This window comes from Berghia stephanieae, chromosome 1 (genome assembly GCF_034508935.2).
Source record: "Berghia stephanieae isolate SIO BIC M18660-M18661 chromosome 1, UCSD_Bste_1.3, whole genome shotgun sequence".
Taxonomy (NCBI): Eukaryota; Metazoa; Mollusca; class Gastropoda; order Nudibranchia; family Aeolidiidae; genus Berghia; species Berghia stephanieae.
The window spans coordinates 16,732,184-16,754,615 of NC_088360.1; the positions used below are offsets into that span (position 1 = coordinate 16,732,184).

The following is a 22,432-nucleotide window of genomic DNA, read 5'->3' on the forward strand; positions in this document are numbered from 1 at the left end:
TATATTTTTTCAATCAGTGGGTTTTATTTTGTAAGAACAGTTCATAACTGCCAAACTACATATCTCAAACAATGGAATGTTTTGACTTCCTACAGACCTGTAAATTACTGACGATGAAAATGATGAAAAAGACTGAGCTTTTCCCCATCAATAGAAACACCATATGGGTGGAAGATTGATCACCATGTTGGTGTTGGTAACATTTTATATTCATTGCAGGGGGGGTGGAGAGAAGAGCAGTGCATACAAATATAACTCTAATCCCAAACTCAATATTTTTCAAGACTGTACAAAGAAGTAATTGCATTCAAAATTGCTGAGAAAAAAAGAGAGAAAAAATTTGCACAATATTCAAATATTACCATGGCTGCAAAGTTCAGAAAGCCTAAAATTGAGGGACATTTTGGGCAGAATAATAGGCATAAACAGTGGCAGTTGTGATAATGATGTGGTGGTGGTAGTTGCAGTTATAGTGGTAGTGATGATTTGGTGGTGGTTGTAGTAGTAGTAGTAGAGATGATGATGATGTAGTACTGGATGTAGTTGTAGTAGCAGTGGTCGTGATGATGTGGTAGTATTGGATGTATTAGTAGTAGTAGTTTTAGTGATGATGGTTGCAGTAGTGGTGGTTGTGATGATGATATGACAGTGGTGGTGATTGTAGTAGTAGTAGTTGCAGTGATGACGATATGGTTGTAGTGGTAGTGATAGTGTGGTATTGGTGGTTGTAGCAGTAGTGGTGGTGATTGTATTAGTAGTGATGTGGTAGTGGTTGTAGTGGTGGCAGAGATGTAGTATTAGTGTGGTGGTGGTGGTTGTAGTAGTAGTAGTAGTGATGATGTGTTCTTGTATTGGTTGTGGTAGCGATTATGTGGTGGTGGTGGTTGTAGCAGTAGTGATGGTGGTTGTAGCAGTAGTAGTAGTGATGGTGGTTGTAGTAGTAGTGGCAGTGATGGAACAATCTGACCTCACCAGAATCTGCCCGTAACCCGGAATTTTTTCTCCAGATCAGATTTTATTTTCCGGTGAAACCAGAGTTTTGGCATCACTGCCCAATGACATGTCATTATAAGTTATCAATACAATACAGAGTGGCGGGGACTTACCTCTTTAGCTGTGGTTGCCGAAATAGGATCAGCAAACTGAATGAGACACTGGAACGTATCTGGGTGGAGAATTAGTAAATCGCTAGATTAACATTGACATACTGGTAAAAAATAATTTTAATTACAGATGAAAGTCTTTTGGATGAAATATGAAAAATGCAACTAAAACAAATATAAAACAAAAAATATTTTTTGGTTTGGTTGTTCTTAAGGTTTTTACGGTGCTTGCAACACAAGACAAAAAGGAACTGGTACAAATAGGGAACAGACGTAGCATGCACCATGTACTTTGAGATCACCATAACATCTCAACCAGACACCAGCACAGGATCCCACTAAGAGGAACACACTCAAATGTTTACATAATACATAACTAACAATACATAACAAGATGTGATTTACAAGAGAGAAAAAAACCATCTTCCAAAACTATTCATTTGACCGTTTCGTTCCCAGTCAAGGACTCCAGCCAGGGTTGGGACAAAATTAAGTAATCCCTTTCCAAGACAAAGACAGAAAGCAACTCACAAAACAGATATATGGAGATAGAAGAAGCGTGACCTCCTGCCCACCATGGGAGGTCAAAGGACCATGCCCAGATAAATCAATGTGACAAGTCATCCGTTAAATACTAAAATGGATGTTAAAGCAATGGCCAGTAACCATACAATAATAAAAGACACCATGTTTTGATTATTAAAATTTGAAATACCTAAAATATTTGCAAATGAAAAACTTTTGAACTGGTACTTACCATTTTTGGTGAAAGTGATGATTTTGCTTATCTTGCCATAGCGAGAAAACAGCTGAAATGAAGAAAAGGAATTGTCATCTTAAGAAGACAAAATTGTCACATTTAAGGTTTTGGATGTGCATTTGGACCAAACTTGTAAAAATTGTATTGCCCAATAAATAAGAGCCAAATAAGACAGCAGGTAAAACCCTTACTTGACAGCATCACCTCCCTCACTTGAGGAAAACACAAAACCATGATCAAAAGAAAATTAACTTCCCAATAATTATACATCTTTATATTACCTGATGCAACACTTCAAGAGTTACTGGGTACATAACGTTGTCCACAATGACACGCAGGATAGTGTGTTCACAGTTGCTGCCAATTGAGGCTCCAGGACCCAACAGACCTTGGGCAGCTTGCAATGCTGCTTGCGCAGTTGAATTCTTGTAGGGAGAGGGGGGGAGGGAAAACGAAGAAGATGAAATCTTATCAGAAAAATAAATAAATAAAATCGTGTAATTTTTTAATGGTAATGACAATTTTAGACCTGTAAATGAGCTCTATAAAAATTGACTGAGACAAACTGAACCTCACTGAAACTTCGTATCGTATCAGATAAATCCAAAGAATCGAGATGAATAATAAACAGCAAGCTCACTTGAGCAAAACAATGGCAGAAAACTAATTTACGTGGGAATTAATTTGGCTACTTACAATTGTTTCTTATAATTAGGTACCCACATCAGTGAAGAAACGGTCAACCAGTTAGTTTACAACATGAGGCAATCGAGATGTGCTTGTAGCAATCATATAACTTTCGATTTGAAGGTGTCTAAAAAACGCACTTCCGGCTTTTGCATTAAACTTTTTCATACTTTTAGGTTCTGCCAAGTAAATATGGTCGATTTTGGCTTAGAGGAAACAGTGAAATTTATCGCTCGGCGGCTCAGTTAAAATTGGCTACCATTGGGATCACGACAGGTTTGGAAAGTGAAAAGATAATTTCACGAAGGCTGTGTGAAAATACACTGCAATTCTAAGAAGTGTCGCTTAGCCTTGGCAATATATCCGTTAATATAAACGGCCCATGAGCTATGCGTAGGGCTGTGGGACATTCCTATTACTTCACGGTCATTCAACTACGATTCATGACTTTTCTTTCAAAAAATATTTGAATTTGACGAATTGACTGATTTCAGTTAATTGACTGAGAATTTACAGGTCTACAATTTGTTCCAAAATAAAAAAGGAGGAAATTCATCAGTTTTACAGTAAATGCAACAAATCGCAAAATAATATATAGTATACATTGTAATATATTATTACTACAAACCTAATGATTATGTAGTTTATAAATTTACTTGAATTCATATTTTTGCAATCAGAATGAAGCAATGAATCAAAATGTTAAAAAATCAGCAGACAAAAAAAAAAGAATTTTTTTTTTTTTAAACTACATCTTTAACTGATTAGATCGCCAGTTTTAAACTATAATACTACAGCGAAAGAGAAGGGGGGGAAAAGTGGAAACCATTTGCCCAATCCCCTTCACATTGGACCATATACTCTCATCCAAGACACCACTAGTCTTGTTACCATAGATATTTGGCAATAAAGCGTCTAGGTTGCCATCAAAAGAATGGTAGTGCCATCGAATTTCATGCAAACTGGACATAGGTATCATATGACAAGACATGTGGTGACTTTTCCTATAACTACCACTAAACAGCTTAAGCTTTAATCAAGGAAAATCTTTCACCACAGCAAAATCAACGGAATATTTCTCAAAAAATGCCCCAATTGTCCACGGAAAATTATTGTTACTGGGTTATACAATAATTTATACTGTATGCATAATCTCACCATTGAACTGTTCTCAGTCTTCAGCTCCTTGTGGTTCGAAAACTGAACAAAGACAGGTTTCATTCTAATGTAGGCTGTATTCGTGGAATAATAATTCACCATGGCAACAGCATTTGCCTCTTCAACAAACTCCAGAAAGGCCTTTATAAAACAAAGGGAAAAAAATAAATAAATAATTTTTTACATTTTTAAAAATTAAGTCATGAAATCTATTGAGGTCGCCAATTGAATGATCATGCGACAGATAATGACAAAAAAAATTAAAATCTAGATCCACTTGCCTCAACACTTTTCATCTTTTCACTACTCATCTATGACCACCATTCATCTTGTGTCACTTAAGGAAATTAAGCGCCTGTTAGTAGACACTTAAATGAAGGGCTAAATCTGTGTCACAGTTCTCCCATTCACCAGTGTGACCGCTAGTTATCGTTTGTGAGCTGCAGGCTAAAACCATGACTTGGTTAAATTGAGACATCTCTGGTGTTTATTTACAGAATTGTATAAATTAAATACCAAAATAAAGGGCGTTGAACGCTCTATCATTTGGTATAATTACCGTTTCCCTCCTTAAATTCGTTTAGAAGATATTGTAATGGAAAGATAGCTTAAATCTAATGGGCAAGAAAATCAAGACATTTATCATCATTCATAAAAAAAATTCCCTTAAAACATAAATAATCATAAAATTCAATCATTTTCCTTTCCAATGATACCATTTTTAACTTTCAAAACTACTTCCAAGATACCCTTTGAGCATTCCATAAAATCACACTCATTTCAAAATCTACCAAAGTAACGCCATTTCAGCTTGGACTGCCATGGTCAGCGTCGGTCATTGACTCCTAGCCTCGTGACGTCACAGTGTTTCAGGGGAATCCCCTTTCGTTTTTTCAGTCAGCTGGTGCCCAAATTCAGGCTGATTCCTATAGTAATTATTTGGGTGTTTTTAAGGCATAAAAAATTGAATAACTCTGCTTCTATATAACCAATACTGCATCATAGTAAACCAGATTTTATATTGTCATTTGAAAACTGAATTTTCATTTAAGTGCCTACTGTTAGACATAATGAAAATGTGAGTCATCAAATTTCTAGCAACTTAGCACAGGTTTTAAAATAGGACAGTCGACTCACCGGATGAAATAACATTTGCCAGCTAGAGCTTTAATTAAGGAAAATGATTCAACACTGCAAAACCATTGGAAAAGTTTGCAGGATGAAGGGCTGTGGGATGTATTGCCAGATGATTTCGCAAAATGTGGGATGGTAGGCATCCCATGCCTGCTTAAAGTAACCTAAGATTTTTCTAATACAGATACCAAAATTATAACAAAGTACCTGGCTTTTCAATTTGTACATCAGAATGTTGCTCATTTTACCAAAGGGGAGACCAAGCTGCACTACATCCATATCGCACGCATCTGATGGCAAAGACCTTATGTGGACGACTCTGGATGGGCCATTGGATTCAAATTTAGCCTGGAATACAAAAAGCAAGACATAATTAGATTTGTACAAATTTCCAGAAAATTAAATTGAGACATAACTCCCTTGTGTTCATTTGATTTTCATTAACATTAAACTGATGATAATGGCGGATTTTTGTCAAGGGGGAAACTATCAAAAACAAAATCATAACATTATAGTTTTGTATATTACCACTTCTAGTGTACATCTACTTTTAATAGTAGAGATATAACTTAAATGTAAATTTTTAATGAATTGCCCTATCCTAAAAACAATTTCTTAAAAATATCTTCTATTCAAGAGATTTAAATTTGACTTTTGGTCAAAAGTCCTGAAAATATTTTTTACATATTTTCTTTTATATCTTTGTTATTGTAGCCCAGTGGTAACGGATCTTACAAATTAAAAAGGTAAAAACATTGTAAAAACAAAGGAAATAATAGTAAACGGAATTGAGCACCCCTTATAAGTGTAACAGATTAATATCATCCCTCTATGACCAGATGAAGTTTATAAAGTTAACACGGAAGAGAGAGAGAGAGAGAGAGAGAGAGAGAGAGAGAGAGAGAGAGAGAGAGAGAGAGAGAGAGAGAGAGAGAGAGAGAGAGAGAGAGAGAGAGAGAAAAGTTTCAGCTTATTTTTTTAACTAAGTTGTAGCTGAGAATTCAACCAGAGGACTCTGGTTCAGCTGGGTTTTTAGAACTAGTTTTGTTTTTTTGCTTTGTGAAGGGTTGGTTTCACTTTACGGGTATTATTATTTTTGCCCTATACTGGTAGGTCAGAACTTCCGAATATAGTCGGAGGATTTACAGGTCTGTTTTTGTAGTTTGGTTCCTGGAAGAAAATTTTAAATGCAAAGAGCATGTCTTTAGCGTCGAAACCCATCTTAACAAAACCACATAAGGAGTTGACATTTAAAGGAAACGTGAAAATGATTTCAATCGAGGGTAACCTCGCTCAAAAGCTTGCTGTTGTATGTTTTTACCTTCTTAGCATCTGAATCACCCATTCCATTACCAACTTGCATGACGTCATCATTGCCACGCTGCAAAAAGAAATTTTGTAATTCCTTTTACATTAAAAACCAGTATTGAAAAAAATACTAATTTGTTCCTCCAACAGTAACATTGTCCCCTTTTTAATGCGATAGATATAAATTCACTAGGACCGAGTGGTGGTTGTAAAAACACAAGAACAAACACCCCAAATAGGTAAAGAAAAAAAGGATGAAAATGCTCCCGAACGTTTAGTTGTTAATTGTGTGTGTGTATGTATGTATGTATGTATGTATGTATGTATGTATGTATGTATGTATGTATATATATATATATATATATATATTATATAATATATATATATATATATATATATATATATATATATATTATATATATATATATATATATATATATGACGGTGAATCTTAACGGATCGTTTTTATGCACCTCTGTTAAGCATGTGCATTCCACCCAATTTAATCAGCGATGCTGTGTTTCTGCATTTGGACATTGTTAATAAAAAAATTTTTTTAATAATAATCTAAAAAATCTAAATTTAAAACCAGAGTATAGAAGTTGCATTGGAGGTAAAATAATGTTCTAGAAAGACTATTAAATGTTACAGTCATATGACTCCGTAGCGCAGACTCTTTGAAAGTACTGGGTTCAATTCTCATCGTAGACATTTAATTTTACTTTATTGAGAAAGACATCATTTTTGTTGTTATAGTTACTTTTTTTTTTTAATAATGTTCTAGTAGGGGGTTTGGGTAGGCACTTTGATAAAATTTTCAAACTCAAAATATCTTGATTTGACTCAGTCAGGGGGATGGGACTTGAAAAAACATAAAATTTGATACCTTATTTGTTTCTCTACGACCTACGGTTCCAGAGTTATTTATATTTTTCTACTGAAATTTTTTGTCAATTTTACAGAGAGAATCTGTGATCTCACTGCTGCCTCAAACCAGCATCTCGCGGCGATCGGGAAATTTTGAGTTTTACAGTCAACATGGCCCACTTATTGTTTTCAGTAATTTTGTTTCAATTAAAAAATAATTGGCAAGTGTTAGGTATCATTTTAAACGTCAGAAAATAAGCTTTATTTTCATATAAATCATTTTTATGGATGGAAAGTATGGACAAAATTAAGGATAAATGAAAAGGGGGAAAAATATGAGGTTTTTGTCCTAAAAAGTGGGGTTGATGGCGGAAAAAATAAAATAATGAGCGAGTGTATCAATTTTGATGAAATTTGGCAGAGATATTCTTCAATTAATTGTCTATCGATGTATGAAGTATAATCAAAATGTATCCATAATTTAAAAAGTTCTTATAATTCAAAAATGTATAATTTTTTATTACAGAAGCTTTCTGAGAAATACAATCAGGAATTAAGAATTAAATACACCGTAAGAAAGCTTGTTTTGTGCCCTTTATAATGATACCAAAGTTAGTCACATAGGTTCACAAATAACGCCATGGTGACCAAAACAGTAAAGGGTCAAAAATAAAGTTCCAAAAAACAAGTTTCACCTTACAGTGAGCCTATCGGCGGCCACTGGACTGGAGTTATCAAAGTGCCTAGTTTGGGAGGGGGTAGACTTTTTTTATAAATAAAGTTTCCCCCCTTCCAAACCCCTACTAGAACATTATAATAAAACAATACTAGGGATGTTGGAGCTTTTGGAAGACCTCCCGAAAGAAAAAATGTTTTAATTTTTTTTTTAGAATGCTTACCTTTACACCCGAACTGTAGTATTCACTGAAAAAGAAGAAAAATAGAACAAAATCACACAAGTGGCAAAACAAAGTGAAATTTAATTTATATTCTTTCATTTGAATGTCAGTATTAAACTGGATTGACCTTATATTCGTACGGTCTGATCAGAATAAGATTTGTTGTTTAAATTAAAAACATATATGATGATCCCCCACCCCAGGCAAATAAAATGATATAAAAGCATAATTAAATTACAGTAGGTACTTTGGTAAACGTCTATTTAGCACTCCAGCAGTGAGCCGATAAATGGCCTGGTGGCTGTGACTGACCCCTTTTTTTTCTTCTTTTTTTTTTGGGGCCTATTGAGTAATGGGTTCCATTGATTATTTTTTTGTTTAGGCTTAGGGATGGATATTTATGATGTTATTTTCTTCAGGAGGAATTACCCTATCGTTTGGTGTTCTTTATTTTAAGATCTATGCCAATTAAGTACATCTTTTGATTGTGTATAAAATAGGGTATAATTTAGCTTTGGATAATTAAAAAAATTAGAAAGAAAGGTAAATCAAAATGTCAGTGACGGCACGAGATTTAACATCTTAACTTTTTAATTTTAATAAAAGTAAATTCAGGGCAAAGCTGTATAGTATATCGCATCCATGAAATTCCTTCCAGCAAAATCCTTGGTCCTTACTCAAGTCTTAGCGGCCATTTTTAAACATGAACATTTTTAAACAAGACCTTGACCATAACGTTAAAAATAAACATGATGCGAATGGTCTCCACGAGTCAATTGTTGGTTCGGTGGACAAGCATGCTCCCTTAACAACTAGAGCAGTAAAAGTGAGACGTCAAGCACCCTGGTATAATACCGAAATAAAATTGAATGGATTAGCCAGGAGGCGGGCAGAAAGAAAATGGCTCAAGTCCAGAGATGCTGTCGATAAGAAGCGATACATCGCGGCTAGAAATGATGCAAAAGCCGTCAATTTCAGGGCCAAAAAGAAATTCTATGAAGAAAGCCTCAAAAACGTGGGACGTTCGAGACAATTCTTTGCCTTGACCAAGGAACTGCTGGGACAACAGACGCAACCAGCTCTCCCATCTTTAATCGATCGTGCAGATCTACCAACTCGCTTTGGTCAATATTTTAAAGAAAAAACGGATACCATCAGGAAGGAACTCTCGTCTGAATCGATCCTACAACATTTGACAAGTTTCATGGTGATTCGTTAACACATTTTTCAAAGATTACTGAAGCTGACTTACGTGATTGCATTATGTCGTCTCCAACTAAAAGTTGTGATTTAGACCCCTTAAATACTGCCATTTTAAAAAAATGCATTGATGTAATTTTAACACCATTTACATGTATTGTTAATAATTCGTTGCAGTCAGGTGCTGTACCAGACATTTACAAAGTTGCTCATGTCAAACCCCTTTTGAAAAAACCTGATCTCGATAAAGAGAACTTAAAAAACTATCGCCCTGTCTCTAATCTTCCTTTTCTCTCTAAGATCTTAGAAAAGCTTGTTTTGAAACAATTACTGTCTCATCTTAAAAATAATTGTCTTGAAGAAAAATTTCAGTCTGCTTATAGGCAACATCATTCGACGGAAACCGCACTTGTTAGGGTTGTTAATGATCTCCTCTCTGTTATAGACAATGGTTCATGTTCTTTGCTGAATTTGCTTGACCTATCGTCTGCTTTTGATACTATTGATCACAATCTTCTTCTCAAACGTCTTGAAATTACTTATGGCGTGTCTGGTGCAGCGCTTGATTGGTTTAGGTCATATTTGTTTAATCGTAAACAGATTATTACGGTGGATGAATATAGATCGGAGGAAATCTTTCTTGATTGTGGGGTTCCCAGGGTTCAGTACTTGGACCCGTTCTTTTTGTTTTGTACGTTGGCCCTCTGTCTAAAATCATCAGAAGTTTTGGTCTGTCTTACCATCAATACGCTGATGATACGCAATTGTACTGCGTTTCCAATATGAGAAATTTACAAGAAGTATCAGCCAATAGTAAAAATTGTATCCAAAGTGTTAAGAAATGGATGAATGAGAACAGACTGAAACTGAATGATGATAAGACGGAGGTGCTGTATGTGGGGAACAGGAAGTGGAAAAGTGAAACAGATTTGAAGTTGGGGGATGCCTCTATTCAAATTGTTGACAAAGTGAAAAACCTTGGTACATTCTTAGACTCTGGACTGTCGATGGAGCATCAGGTTAATAATTTGGTTAGATCTCTCTTTTTCCAACTAAAAAAGATTGCTTCCATTAGACGGTTCATATCTGAGGATGTGACCAAGCACCTGGTTGTGTCCCTCGTACTATCGAAATTGGATTATTGTAATGCTCTGTTGTTTGGCGTTTCGCAATACAATCTGAAACGTCTTCAGATTGTCCAAAACAGCGCTGCCAGACTAGTATTTATGAAGCGTAGGTGCGACTCTGCCGGACCTCTACTTCATGACCTGCATTGGCTGCCTGTTGAGAAAAGAATTAAATTCAAAGCTTGTGTTTTAGTGTATCGTTGTCTTGAAGGTACTGCCCTTCCTACCTTTCAGAACTAATTGAAAGATATTCAAAACCCCGCCCCTTACGTTCGGCCAGTGATTCCACAAAACTAGTTGTCCCTCGAATTCGGAAAAATGCTGGAATGAGATCCTTTTCTCATTTCGGACCCTCTATTTGGAACGCCTTACCGCAGAGCATTCGTGAAAAAGAATCTTTGTCTATTTTTAAACGTTCGCTTAAAACATATTTGTTTCGATTTTAGTAGATGGTATGAGAAGCAAGATAGGTTTGGTTTGTGTTGTGTGTTGTGTTGTGTGTGTGTATGTGTGTGTGTGTGTGTGTGTGCTTGTGTGTGTGAATGAGTATGTTTCAGCCAAAGTAATTTGTAATTTAAGCGCTTAGAGTCTGGTGTCTCGGAGTTATAGCGCTATATAAGTTTTCAGCATTATTATTATTATTATCATTTTTGAAATCCAAATGATGGTTACTACCTGAAAGGCATCAGTTTCAGTTCACAAAGTCCGTCAGTAAATTACAAGCAACGAGAAGACCATTTTTCAGCCTTAGCCTTAATTTAAACATAACTTATCTTCTGTATATCTGATCTTCACAATTTTGGTACATTAGAACTAAGAACCGTGTTGAAAAGCACTTCATAATGATATAGGTTTCATTGAGCTCAATTTAATTTGAATTTTTTTACCAAAGTACCTCTACAGTAGACCGTCATGGTAATGGTAAATGGCACTTTGATAAAATTTTCAAACTCAAAATATCTTAATTTGACCCAGTCGGGGGGACTTGAAAAAAACATAAAATTTGATACCTTGTTTGTTTCTCTACTAGGCACTTTGATAACTCCAGTCCAGTGGCCGCCGATAGGCTCACTGTAAGGTGAAACTCGTTTTTTGGAACTTTATTTTTGACCCTTTACTGTTTTGGTCACCATGGCGTTATTTGTGAACCTATGTGACTAATTTTGGTATCATTATAAAGGGCACAAAACAAGCTTTATAACGGTGTATTTCATTCTTAATTCCGGAATGTATTTCTGAGAAAGCTTATGTAATAAAAAATTATAAATTTTTGAATTATAAGAACTTTTAAAATTATGGATACATTTTAATTATACTTCGTACATCGATAGACAATTAATTGAAGAATATCTCTGCCAAATTTCATCAAACTTGATACACTCGCTCATTATTTTATTTTTCCCGCCATCAACCCCACTTTTTTGGACAAAAACCTCATATTTTTTTCCATTTTGATTTATCCTTAATTTTTTCCATATTTTCCATACATTAAAATGATTTATATGAAAATAAAGCTTATTTTCTGACCTTTAAAATGATACCTAACACTTGCCATTTATTTTTTAATTGAAACAAAATTACTGAAAACAATAAGTGGGCCATGTTGACTGCAAAACTCAAAATTTCCCGATCGCCGCGAGATGCTAGTTTTGAGGCAGCGGTGAGATCACAGATTCTCTCTGTAAAATTGACATAAAATTTCAATAGAAAAATATAGGTAACTCTGGAACCGTAGGTCGTAGAGAAACAAATAAAGTATCAAATTTTATGTTTTTTCAAGTCCCATCCCCTGACTGAGTCACATCAAGATATTTTGAGTTTGAAAATTTTATCAAAGTGCCTATCTCTACAACTAACGGTTCCAGTTCCAGAGTTATATTTTTGTTTAAATTTTTAGTCAATTTTACAGAGAGAATCTGTGACCTCACTGCAGCCTCAAAACCAGCATCTCGCGGCGATCTGGAAAGTTTGGGTTTTGCAGTCAACATTTATTGGCCTTTATAAGTTGTTTACAAGTAAAGTTATTTTAATTAAAAAATAAATGGTGGGTGGTGTTGGGTATCATTTAAAAGGGCAGAAAAAAAGCTTTATTTTCATATAAATCATTTTCATGTATGGAAAGTATGGAAAAAAATATGGTTAAATGAAAATGGACAAAAATATGAGGTTTTTGTCCTAAAAAAACTAAAAAGTGGGGTTGATGGCCAGTAAAAATTGTGAGCGAGTATCAATTTTGATGAAATTTGGCAGAGATATTCTTCAATGAATTGTCTATCGATGTAACAAGTATAATTAAAATGTATCCATAATTTTAAAAGTTCTTTTAATTCAAAAATTGATAAATTTTTACTTCATTGAAATACAAATTCAAATACAATCCAGGAATTAAGCTGACTGAAATGCGCCGTTAGAAAGCTTGTTTTGTACCCTTTAACATGATACCAAAATTTGTCACAAAGGTTTACAAATAACGCCATGGTGAACAAAACAGTAAAGGGCCAAAAATAAAGTTCAGTTTCGCCTATCGGCGGCCATTGGACTGGGGTTATCAAAGTGCCTATCGATAATAGGTTAGATATGAGGTTCTCGGTAAATGTGAACAATTATTCATTTTCCTTTCGCATTCAAATTTAGATTAAAGCAAATGAAAATATTTATTAAACACATACCCATCCATGTTTGATTTAATGGAATAAGCAAAAAATAACTTGAGAGACTTGCAGAATTTTAGAACAATCAACGTGTTCCAAAGATGGCGAGGATGAGAGAAAGAGAGAAATAATAATCGGTTACCGGATTTTATCAGTCAGTAATCGAGTACATTTCCTCGAGCTTCCGACGTGCGCCACGTCGGTATCAGTCAGTAGCATCTCTAGAAATATAACAATAATAATTACAAAAAGGATATAAGATACATTATATAAGATTTTGTGATACAAAAATAACAATGGATCATGTTTAAGAGGAGAAAGTCATTATTATTATTATTATTATTATTATTATTATTATTATTATTATTATTATTATTATTATTATTATTATTATTACTACTACTACTACTACTACTACTACTACTACTACTACTACTACTACTACTACTATATATAATAACTAATAATATACTATAATAATAATAATAATAATAATAATAATAATAATAATAATAATAATATGATCTTTATTGTCCATAAATGCAATTTATTCTTTGCTCGAAGGTACAAACGCTCATTTACTAGTACTAAAACATCTACAATTCCACATTCAATTACGTACCAGCAGATAGAATAACATACCCATTCAATTTAATAACCATTGCATATTGGTATCACAATAGCATATATATTAATATGTCTTTTTCGCTTTCTTGAGGAAGTGACACGAAATGTCAACAATTATTTGTCTTGGGGAGCGTTCACATATTACGTCATCAAAAATTTGCCCTTTTTAGACCCCCCCCCCCTCCCCCAAGTCATCACTTGTCATCATTGACCTGACCCCCCCCCCCCTCCCCCTACAGATGATGACGTCATCTAATTTAATAAAAACTAAAAGATAACTTTAATTTCAAAATATTTATTATTCATTTTTCAAACCATAAACATTGATTATCAACGTTTGATAAAACACATTCAGACATTTTATTAATTTCAGAAACTGTTGATAATTTATGTTTTACGATACAATGGAGACATAAAATTTAAATTTGCAAAGATAAAATCTAACAAACATTATTTAAATTAGGCTACTTGGTGCAGGTGCTATTAAAAAAATTTCAGAAAGTGTAATTTAAAATAGTATAGGAGGCAAATTATTTTATAGCATATTAGTCTTTTAGTGGAATGAATTTCTGTTTCAATTTCCAAACATAAAATTAATTGATTCAAAAATGTTTCTGCCTTGGACCTCTGGCAATGTACTATAAATAGTATCATCAATTTCATCTTCATCGTCATCACTTTCTCCCATTTGCTGTTCTTCTTGTATGCCCCATTTTCGTGAATGGTCTTTCATTGCTGTGATCGAGGAGTGATACAATGAACATTTAGGGCAGCCCACATTCCAATTTTTCTTGCAGATATGCTTGCTGCCTTTGCACGCCATTGGATGATCATGTTATCAGCTTTTTCTCTGTCCACAACTTTATTGGCCTTAAGCCCATTCCATAATGCTTGGGCCTTTGCCAATGCAAGTTGGCGCTTGTCATCAGGATGTGCCTTTAAATAGGCATCAACAAACTTTTCATAGAGATGTGTATTACTAATACTATTACTCATTCTTCAGATGAAAACTCCAAAATATATTTAATAAACTAGACACAACCAAATCAAATGATTGATGAAGAAAACTTTTCAGAATCAAAACTGAATGGTAGCAAGAAGTTTAATCGGTTTTGATGATTCCATCATTTAATTAATTTTTCACCTTTTTGCTAATTTATTTGGAATGCCATTTTTGAAGCTCTTGCATTTAATAAAATAGGCCTAATTTGCCTATGTTTTGATGACATCATCTTGGGTCTGACCCCCCCCCCCCCTCCCCTATGTCAACACATGTCAACATTTGGTAGACCCCCCCTCCCCCCCTAGCTGATGACGTAATATGTGAACGCTCCCTTGCCAGTTTCATTTTCGTGTTTGGATTTAAAGCTACCTTCAACATAGCTTGATCATCTTATGGCTCTGTAATCAAAGTCTATTAGCACTTGTAAGACCAACTTTGGAACATACCAGCTCAGCTTGGGACCCACGCACACACACACACACACACACACACACACACACAAACACACACACACACACAAAAGCGCATTTAAAAAATTGAACAAGTGCAACGTAAAGCAGTGCGTTTCATCACCAACTGCGAATTTATAACACTAAAAGGATGCATGCCAGATCCCTTCAACACACTCCAATTGCCAACATGAGAATATTGACTTCTTACGCATTTTTTGCAGATTCTTCTCCATCTTCTCAATTAAATACATAATTCATACAGGGGAAAAGAATTTTTCCTTGTCGACGGCAAGCCCTTCTCTTCACTTTTGTTTTGTTTCTTGTTTGTAGATAGTTATTGTTTTATTATTTTTTGTCGTTCCTTTTTGTGTTTGATTGTTTGTTTTGTTATTCGTTTAGTTTTGTTTGATAGGGTTATTTTTTTTTTCTTGTTTTGTTTTGCTTGTTTGTTGTTTTTTTTTTTGTTGTTTTTTTTTGCTTTTTTTTGTTTTTTGTTTTTTTTTTTGCTTTTGTTTGGTTTGGTTTGGGGGTTTTATGGGTTTGTTTGTTTTTTTGTTTGTTTGTTTTTTTGTTTTTTTTTGGGTTTTTTTTGGTTTTTTTTTTTTTTTGGTTACTTGTGTGTGTGTGTGGGGGGGGGGGGGGGGGTCTTGCAGATTACGGTCAACCATATTTACGTAACTATTCCTGAGGCATTCCATACCGGTGGTGCATCATACGACAGACGTAAATGAATCTTTACCGTTTAGTAAGGTGTGTGCGTTTTTTGGTGGGAAGAGGAAAATGGCAACTAACCTTACAGTTTTAATCGTCATCATCATTGTCATTATCTCTATCCATCACCTAGAATGGTCAATCAGAATCAGTTTGATTTTTAAAAAAATGTATTTATGTTTATCATACCTATTTCTTTCCTATGTGTTTGGTTTGAAAGATCAAGGATGGTTGAAAATGTATCAAACTTGACCCCTGTGTATCATTATGCTTATTAAGTTTAAAGCTTCCATCTCAAAGATATCAGTTCAATTCGCAAAGCCTTAAAAATAATTTGTATCATTCATTTGCTATAAGAAAAATTAGGAAACAGTCACCTTTCCGTGAGTTGATTGTTAAGGGCAGCGTGGCTCCGCGGTACGATATTTAATTCGTACCCGCAAGGTGCCAAGTTCAAATACCCGCTACGTTGTGTGGCCTTGAGTAAGTCACCTCGTCTTAGCTCAGTTTGCGGCGCTACACTGCGGCTAACGCCAGGGTTATTCCAGTCCCTTGAAATAGACCCTAGAGACAAATTTCACCTATGGGATGAATAAAGGGAATTTTTTTTTCTGACAGGAGACTATGTTTCATGTTGTGCTTTTCATTTCTCTTTAATCATCAATAGAAAAACCACAACGTGCAACAAACGAAGGAGCAGAAATTGCACCATAGCCTTGTTGGTTCAGATGTAACATGAGTACCTGGCCGTTAAGAGTTGTCTTTGTCCGAAAAATTGTAATATCGCCTAACAGGCGTCATGTCCCGTCCTACATGTTAAATGTTGCTGTTGACCAGGGACCCCCTGTAAAGCGCTTTGAGCACATTTATTGCACTATATAAAGCTCAATTTTAAAAAATTTGCTTGGGGTTTACTTTTGTTTTTTTTTTTTTAGCTCCTCTGTACAATAGTTAGGCTACGTAAATTATGACCAAAATACCTAGGTCTCCGTTGCATGTTACCGATAGACTTTAGATTAACTTTTAAATCTTCTTTTCAAAAAACATCAGAAACGTTTTCGTATGAAAATACTGTAAGTTCTTACTGTAAAGCTTTTACGTGGTATGCAATTAATTTACCCTTATTATTATCACATTATGTTCTAATATCAAAATATTCGGTCATGACTTTTCTATCTTTCATTTGAACATTCCGTCACCGATTAGGGAGTTAAACTTGAGTTAAATTTGTACCATATGAAAATATATATTTTATATATGTTGCTGTCTACACCATGAGATAGAGTTACGGACCAAAACTAATTGAAAGTGGACGCCATAGTATCTATAGTTATCTTTCTTGCGGCGACGGGGTAGTAGGTCTTAAGTACTATTTTAATTTTCTTCCCTGTCACTTGATTGAATTACAAGTAATCGACTACAACTTAACCGAGAAAAAAAAACAAAGATATCGTGGCCAACCCCCAACGCCAACCGACAATGTTGTAATCTCGTTTGAGCGTGATGTTGTACTTCATCAACATTTTAAACAAAATATTCGTTGTTTTTTTTTTTTTAGCAGGTGGGGGCGGAACATGTTAAATTCTACGGTGTTTATCACAGATTAACAGAATTTCAAAACTTTATCGTTTACGTATTTTGTACTTAATAAAGTTCCCTTCCATCCATCCCTCTTGATATGATGTGACTAGGTAAACTAAAAGGGTAGACAACCTTCATTTTGTTCAATTCAAAAGTCACGGGTTTGAAACATCAGATTATATTATCTATTCGTCCTTCAGGTCTCTAGTCAAAACCAAAAGAAGAAAAAATGTTTGTGTCATGCGGACATGCACTGATTAGGGAGCGTGTATTCTGAACTATTTCTAATAATATGGGGTTGTTTTGTTTTTTTTGGAACTGTTACCGTGGCTGCCAGATAGACATTGGCCTGGCCAATTTGGCCAAAACTGGCCACACAGAGAATGCTGTTTCTACAATTAATTTAAAATTAACATTTATATCTATTTTTAATTTTTATTAGTCCTTAAGAATTTTATGTGATTATCAAAACCGATGAATTTTCCAAGTAGATCAGAGTTTTAGTATTGCTTGCCCAAGTAAGGTTCAATTTGGTCACTTTTCACATCGATCACTGGCCTCGAGCACGGCTGTGCCTTCTTCCCAAGATCTTTTTCTTTCAAAATCATTCCTTGTCTGACGTCACGTCCGCCTAGCAACGAATCGGCTGGCTCTAAACAAAAAAAAATCCGTGCTTGGTCCAGGCAAGGAATAATTGGAAAATCGCTCAAAAAACAATTTTTATCTTAAATATGGTCCAGTATTTTGTACCAGATTGTCTACACCAGTCAGAGAGTCACTCCTGCAAGTTTTACAGATTTCCAAATGGACAGGCAGACAAAAATTGAAGAAAAAGTGGACCACTTTAGTCAGGTAAGCACGCACGCCTCGTCGAACATTTGATAGAGTTCGTAGTCCAGATCTAGGTCAAGTTCTAGCTTACGTAGACCTATATTTTATGATTAAAGTGTACAATTGCACGAAATTATAAATAAAAATACATTCCAAACTAGGTTTTTATTGAAGTTGAAGCAAAAATGATATCTCAATCGTTTTGATGTTAAGGCTGATAAACTGAATGAGAGTTAAGTTCTACTGATAAGTGATAATTTTTTTAAAAGGAGAACAAGAAGAAAGAGAATAAAATATTTGTTAACATCTTACTTTAAACTCGATACCTTTATGGCAAAATGAAAATAAATAAATAAAATAACGCAACCTCTCCCCCCCCCTCCCCTCACGCAGATCTCTCTCTCTCTCTCTCTCTCTCTCTCTCTCTCTCACACACACACACACACACACACACACAAACACACATACTTTCCTCTTTTTTTTGGAAAGTTTCTCTGATTCTCTGCCATGCCTCCCTCCCCGACAGCCGAGGTGGCAACTCTGTGTGAACAAAGCAAGATGGCGGCAGGGACCTCTCTCCTTTACCTGTGCCCGATTGTTGACACTCCAAAGTTTCCATCACCGCACTGTCCAGTACAGTACTGACTGAAATAAAGAGAAAACGCAAGTCTTGCCACACTCAACCCCAAGATCAACTTTAACTGTGTAAATTTAAGAATTCTTATTTTTATATATACCTAGTCAAAATCATCAAAAGAAGTAATGAGGAAGTGCGACATTTTGCTGAATGTGCGATTTCATAAAAGACAGGCGAGAGACCCACCAGTAACCTAGTCTCTTGCACACCTTTGATTTATCATGCATTGAGCTGGTGTCAAACAAGATAGTCTAAAACAAAGTACTTATCAAATTAAATAATATACCCAATATGCCCAACAGAATTATTGTTTTTTTTTTTTAATCTTTTCATTTCAGGTGAAAGGACAAAAGATCCAACATCATCATCAAGAGTGTGTTCTTGTCACTTCAGAGATGGTGACAAAGCCAACCTCCCTGAATTGTTTGACAGAAATAAAAATAAATTGTTTCCATCAGAGCCAGAAAGAAAGAAAAGAAAAGTGACACAAGGAATTCCACCCCATCTCAATTGGCACCAACATCAAGAAGTCCACCACCACCACCACCACCACCACCACCACCATCATCATCATCATCACCATCATCATCATCATCATCATCATCATCATCATCATCATCATCATCATCATGCTCAACTCTCTTCATCATCATCACAAAGTCCCACCTTTAAAAAAACCGGATTCCTCATCATCATTATTTTCCTCCTCATCATCATCCTCATTATCTTCTCCCTCATCATCATCTCAACTCTCGTCACCATCATCACAGGATTCCATCTTTTAAAAAAAACAGATTGTAGAACAAGTGAGGATATTTTAAATAGAACAACAAATTTAATTCAAGAACAAAAAATTACAGACAAAAATAAGGAAATAGCTAGCTTTAAAAAACCCAACTAAGTTAGATTCAACGCACTTACACTGTTTCAAGCCTTACAGAAAAAGTTCTTTGAATGGAGACAGGTGTACATTCTTTTAAAATATTTAATATTATTGTTCAATATGTTGAGTGCTTTAGAGGTAACATTATTTATTATAGTAGATGGGAAGTTCAGGAAGAGACAGTTGCATTAAAAGACCAAATTTTCATTATTACACTTATGAAACTTAGACAGAACTACGCTAACCTTCATATTTCACAATTGTTTAGCGTTAGTGAAAGTACTATAACAAATATTATACAAACTTTTATTCATGTTTTACATAAGCCATACGCTTCTCTTTGAAAATGTTATGAAGGTTACATGCCCTTCTAGACATAAAAATAAACTATCAGCTCCATCATCATTTTTAAGATTTCCAAATTGCAGAATGATCATTGATTGTACAGATGACCAAATTGCTATTCCTAAAGAAATGGATAAACAACGGTTAACTTATTCTTCTTATAGGTCCATGAATTCTGTTAAAGCTCTTGTTGGTCTAAGTCCAAATGGTGTGATAAATTTTATTTCTAAACATGATCCAGGGTCTGTCTCGGATAAGGTCATTGTACAAAATTGTGGATTACTAAAACTTTTAATTTTAAGCCCTGGAGAATTAATTTTAGCAGATAAAGGTAATAAAGGTAAAACCCCATCCTGATTCAAGATAATTTACCTCAAGGAGTAACTGTAAATATCCCTCCCTTTTTACATAATAAATTTACTGAAAATGAGATTTTATTAACAAAAGAAATTGCTTCATGTAGAATTCATGTTGAGAGGGCTAATGAAAGACTGAAAAATGTTAACATCCTCTCATATATTCCAACCATGTTAAGAGAAACATCTGATATTATTTTTCAATTTGTTGCAGCACTTGTCAATCCCCAGTCTCCTCTTATTAAGGAGATTGCATTTTGTTAGCTTTGCCATTTATTTTGTACAACACACATATTTTGTTCATCATCATCAAATCACCATTCAAAATAATGGTTTTGTAGGTCCATACATGATTTTACATGATAAACATGACAAAGTATGGCATTGTTGTATCAATGTATGTTCAATGTCATTAACATTGTTAAATAAAACCACACAAATTAGTTTTGGACTGAATCAACCCAAGGCATCATCAAGATAGATCTGTGGAAGTAAAAGAATAAAAGATTCAAATTTAGAGCTGCGACCATGCTCAATAGGCAAAAAACAAACAAACTAATAAAACGTCTGTTGTGGTCTTGTGGTATGACACTCGCTTTCAGATCAGAAGGTCCTGGGTTTGGGCCTCGCTCGGCACATAGTTGAGTCCTTGGAGAAGGCTCTTTACTCACAATCTCTCACCGTACTCAGGTGTCAAATGAGTACCTGGCGTTGTCTCTGTCCGAAAAAAATTGTAATATCGCCCAACAGGCATCATGTCCCGTCTTACATGTTAAATGTTGCTGTTGGCCAGGGACCCCTTGTAAAGCACTTTGAGCACATTTAGTGGATATTACGCTGTATAAAAACTCAATTAAAAAAACAAATTAAGTGATTCTTTCATTCATCTTGCTTTGTTGATAAGGGGGAAACCCGAAACGTCCATTTTATCTGTTTTCGTATATTAAATTGAAGTTCACATTCAATTTCACAATGTTATTGATTTCTTCGAGTTTCAAGCAGCAACATTTACATTACACCTTAACCCAATAGGAAGTTTAGTTTACCGTGACTAACACTGGTCTAAATAAATCCTTTATTCATCCCATAGAGGAAATTTATCTCTAGGGTCTATTCCCAGGGAAGACTGGAATAACCACGGTGCAGCGCCGCAAATTGAGCTAGGGCGAGGTGACTTGCTCAAGGCCACACAGCGCAGCGGCGGGTGAACGAAATCGGTACCTTTCGGGTACGAAGCAAAAACCGTACCGCTGATCCACGCTGCCCCACATGAAGTATGATAAAATGTCTAGCGTGATTGGTGATTGTGATGCTCATATGAGTATTATAATAAAGGTTACAACACGATACTAAATAGTATGTAGTAGACTATAGTCAATAGCAACGAAAATTAGCGAAGCAAGACTAAGACCTCAAAGACTCAAAGTCCGTGGTCCATAAGATAAAAACACAATAATTCAATGACTCCCCTCTCTCTCCCTAACTAAAATCGAACGTAAACAGTTAAATCTTTCCATTGGATATACTAAATCTGCCTAAACTCAAAGTAAACTGATTATTGTCCAACAGTAGTTTTACGGAGATATGAGATTTTGAGAGTGAGAATGAGAAGACGAAATGACTTACCTTCACAGAATACTCTTTATTCTTCATGCTGGCTTGAACTTTGCCGAACATCAAGCCATCTGAGTAAGTGAAAGTCAAAACAGGACCTGACTGATGATGATTTTCACCTCGCGAGACACTTTTATGCTCATTGGAGAAGTATTTCATAAGGGCGGTGATGGAAATAGAGTTCGTGTCAGCCATTTTTCTCGACTGTTTAGAGCCAGCCGGTTTGTTGCCATGCGTTGCTGCGCAGGATTACGTCACGACTTAGGAAGCCTAGGGCTGGTCTATTGTTCATCGTCTATCATGTCTTTTAAAACTATAATTGTTTGACTGGTATCCCATTTTTTTCTTTCTACTAGCCCTTAGGGGGGTACCGCACTATGACAACACTATTCTGGGACAGTCCTGTCCAAATCTGTAACATAATATATTATAAGAAAGAGAAACCTTCCGCACCTATTGGGACGGGACAAAACCGTCCTAGCGTGTCTCGAGCCGTTG

General features: G+C 35.2%; 1 protein-coding gene and 2 long non-coding RNA genes across 5 annotated transcripts in view; 1 reads left to right on the forward strand and 2 right to left on the reverse strand.

Moving 5' to 3' along the window:
* Positions 1–13,062, reverse strand: part of LOC144969121 (polypyrimidine tract-binding protein 1-like) — a 32,103-nt gene extending 19,041 nt beyond the window's left edge. Inside the window, exons 1-8 of one of the 2 annotated variants that reach the window (XM_078908202.1) lie at positions 12,913–13,062; positions 7,917–7,941; positions 6,164–6,223; positions 5,050–5,190; positions 3,709–3,849; positions 2,145–2,288; positions 1,861–1,912; positions 1,107–1,165 (exon numbers count right to left, since the gene is read on the reverse strand). In XM_078908202.1, coding sequence (XP_078764328.1) covers positions 1,107–1,165; positions 1,861–1,912; positions 2,145–2,288; positions 3,709–3,849; positions 5,050–5,190; positions 6,164–6,223; positions 7,917–7,941; positions 12,913–12,920 — 630 coding nt within the window. In that variant the 5' untranslated portion in view covers positions 12,921–13,062. The remainder of the gene's footprint in view (positions 1–1,106; positions 1,166–1,860; positions 1,913–2,144; positions 2,289–3,708; positions 3,850–5,049; positions 5,191–6,163; positions 6,224–7,916; positions 7,942–12,912) is intronic. The other variant, XM_078908213.1, reaches the window with a different exon arrangement.
* A 4,854-nt stretch (positions 13,063–17,916) lies between these two features.
* Positions 17,917–19,228, forward strand: LOC144969144 (uncharacterized). Its single transcript, XR_013644734.1, has 2 exons — positions 17,917–18,120; positions 19,075–19,228. It is a non-coding gene; the product is annotated as an uncharacterized LOC144969144 (long non-coding RNA).
* On the reverse strand, positions 18,626–22,187 carry LOC144969131 (uncharacterized). Of its 2 annotated transcripts, none has more exons than XR_013644733.1 (2): positions 21,947–22,187; positions 18,626–18,744 (listed from the first exon to the last, which is right to left on the reverse strand). It is a non-coding gene; the product is annotated as an uncharacterized LOC144969131 (long non-coding RNA). The 2 variants fall into 2 exon arrangements; XR_013644730.1 differs by lacking the exon at positions 18,626–18,744 and adding an exon at positions 20,661–20,803 and having other exon boundaries at positions 21,947–22,179.
* Positions 22,188–22,432: the final 245 nt, after the last annotated feature.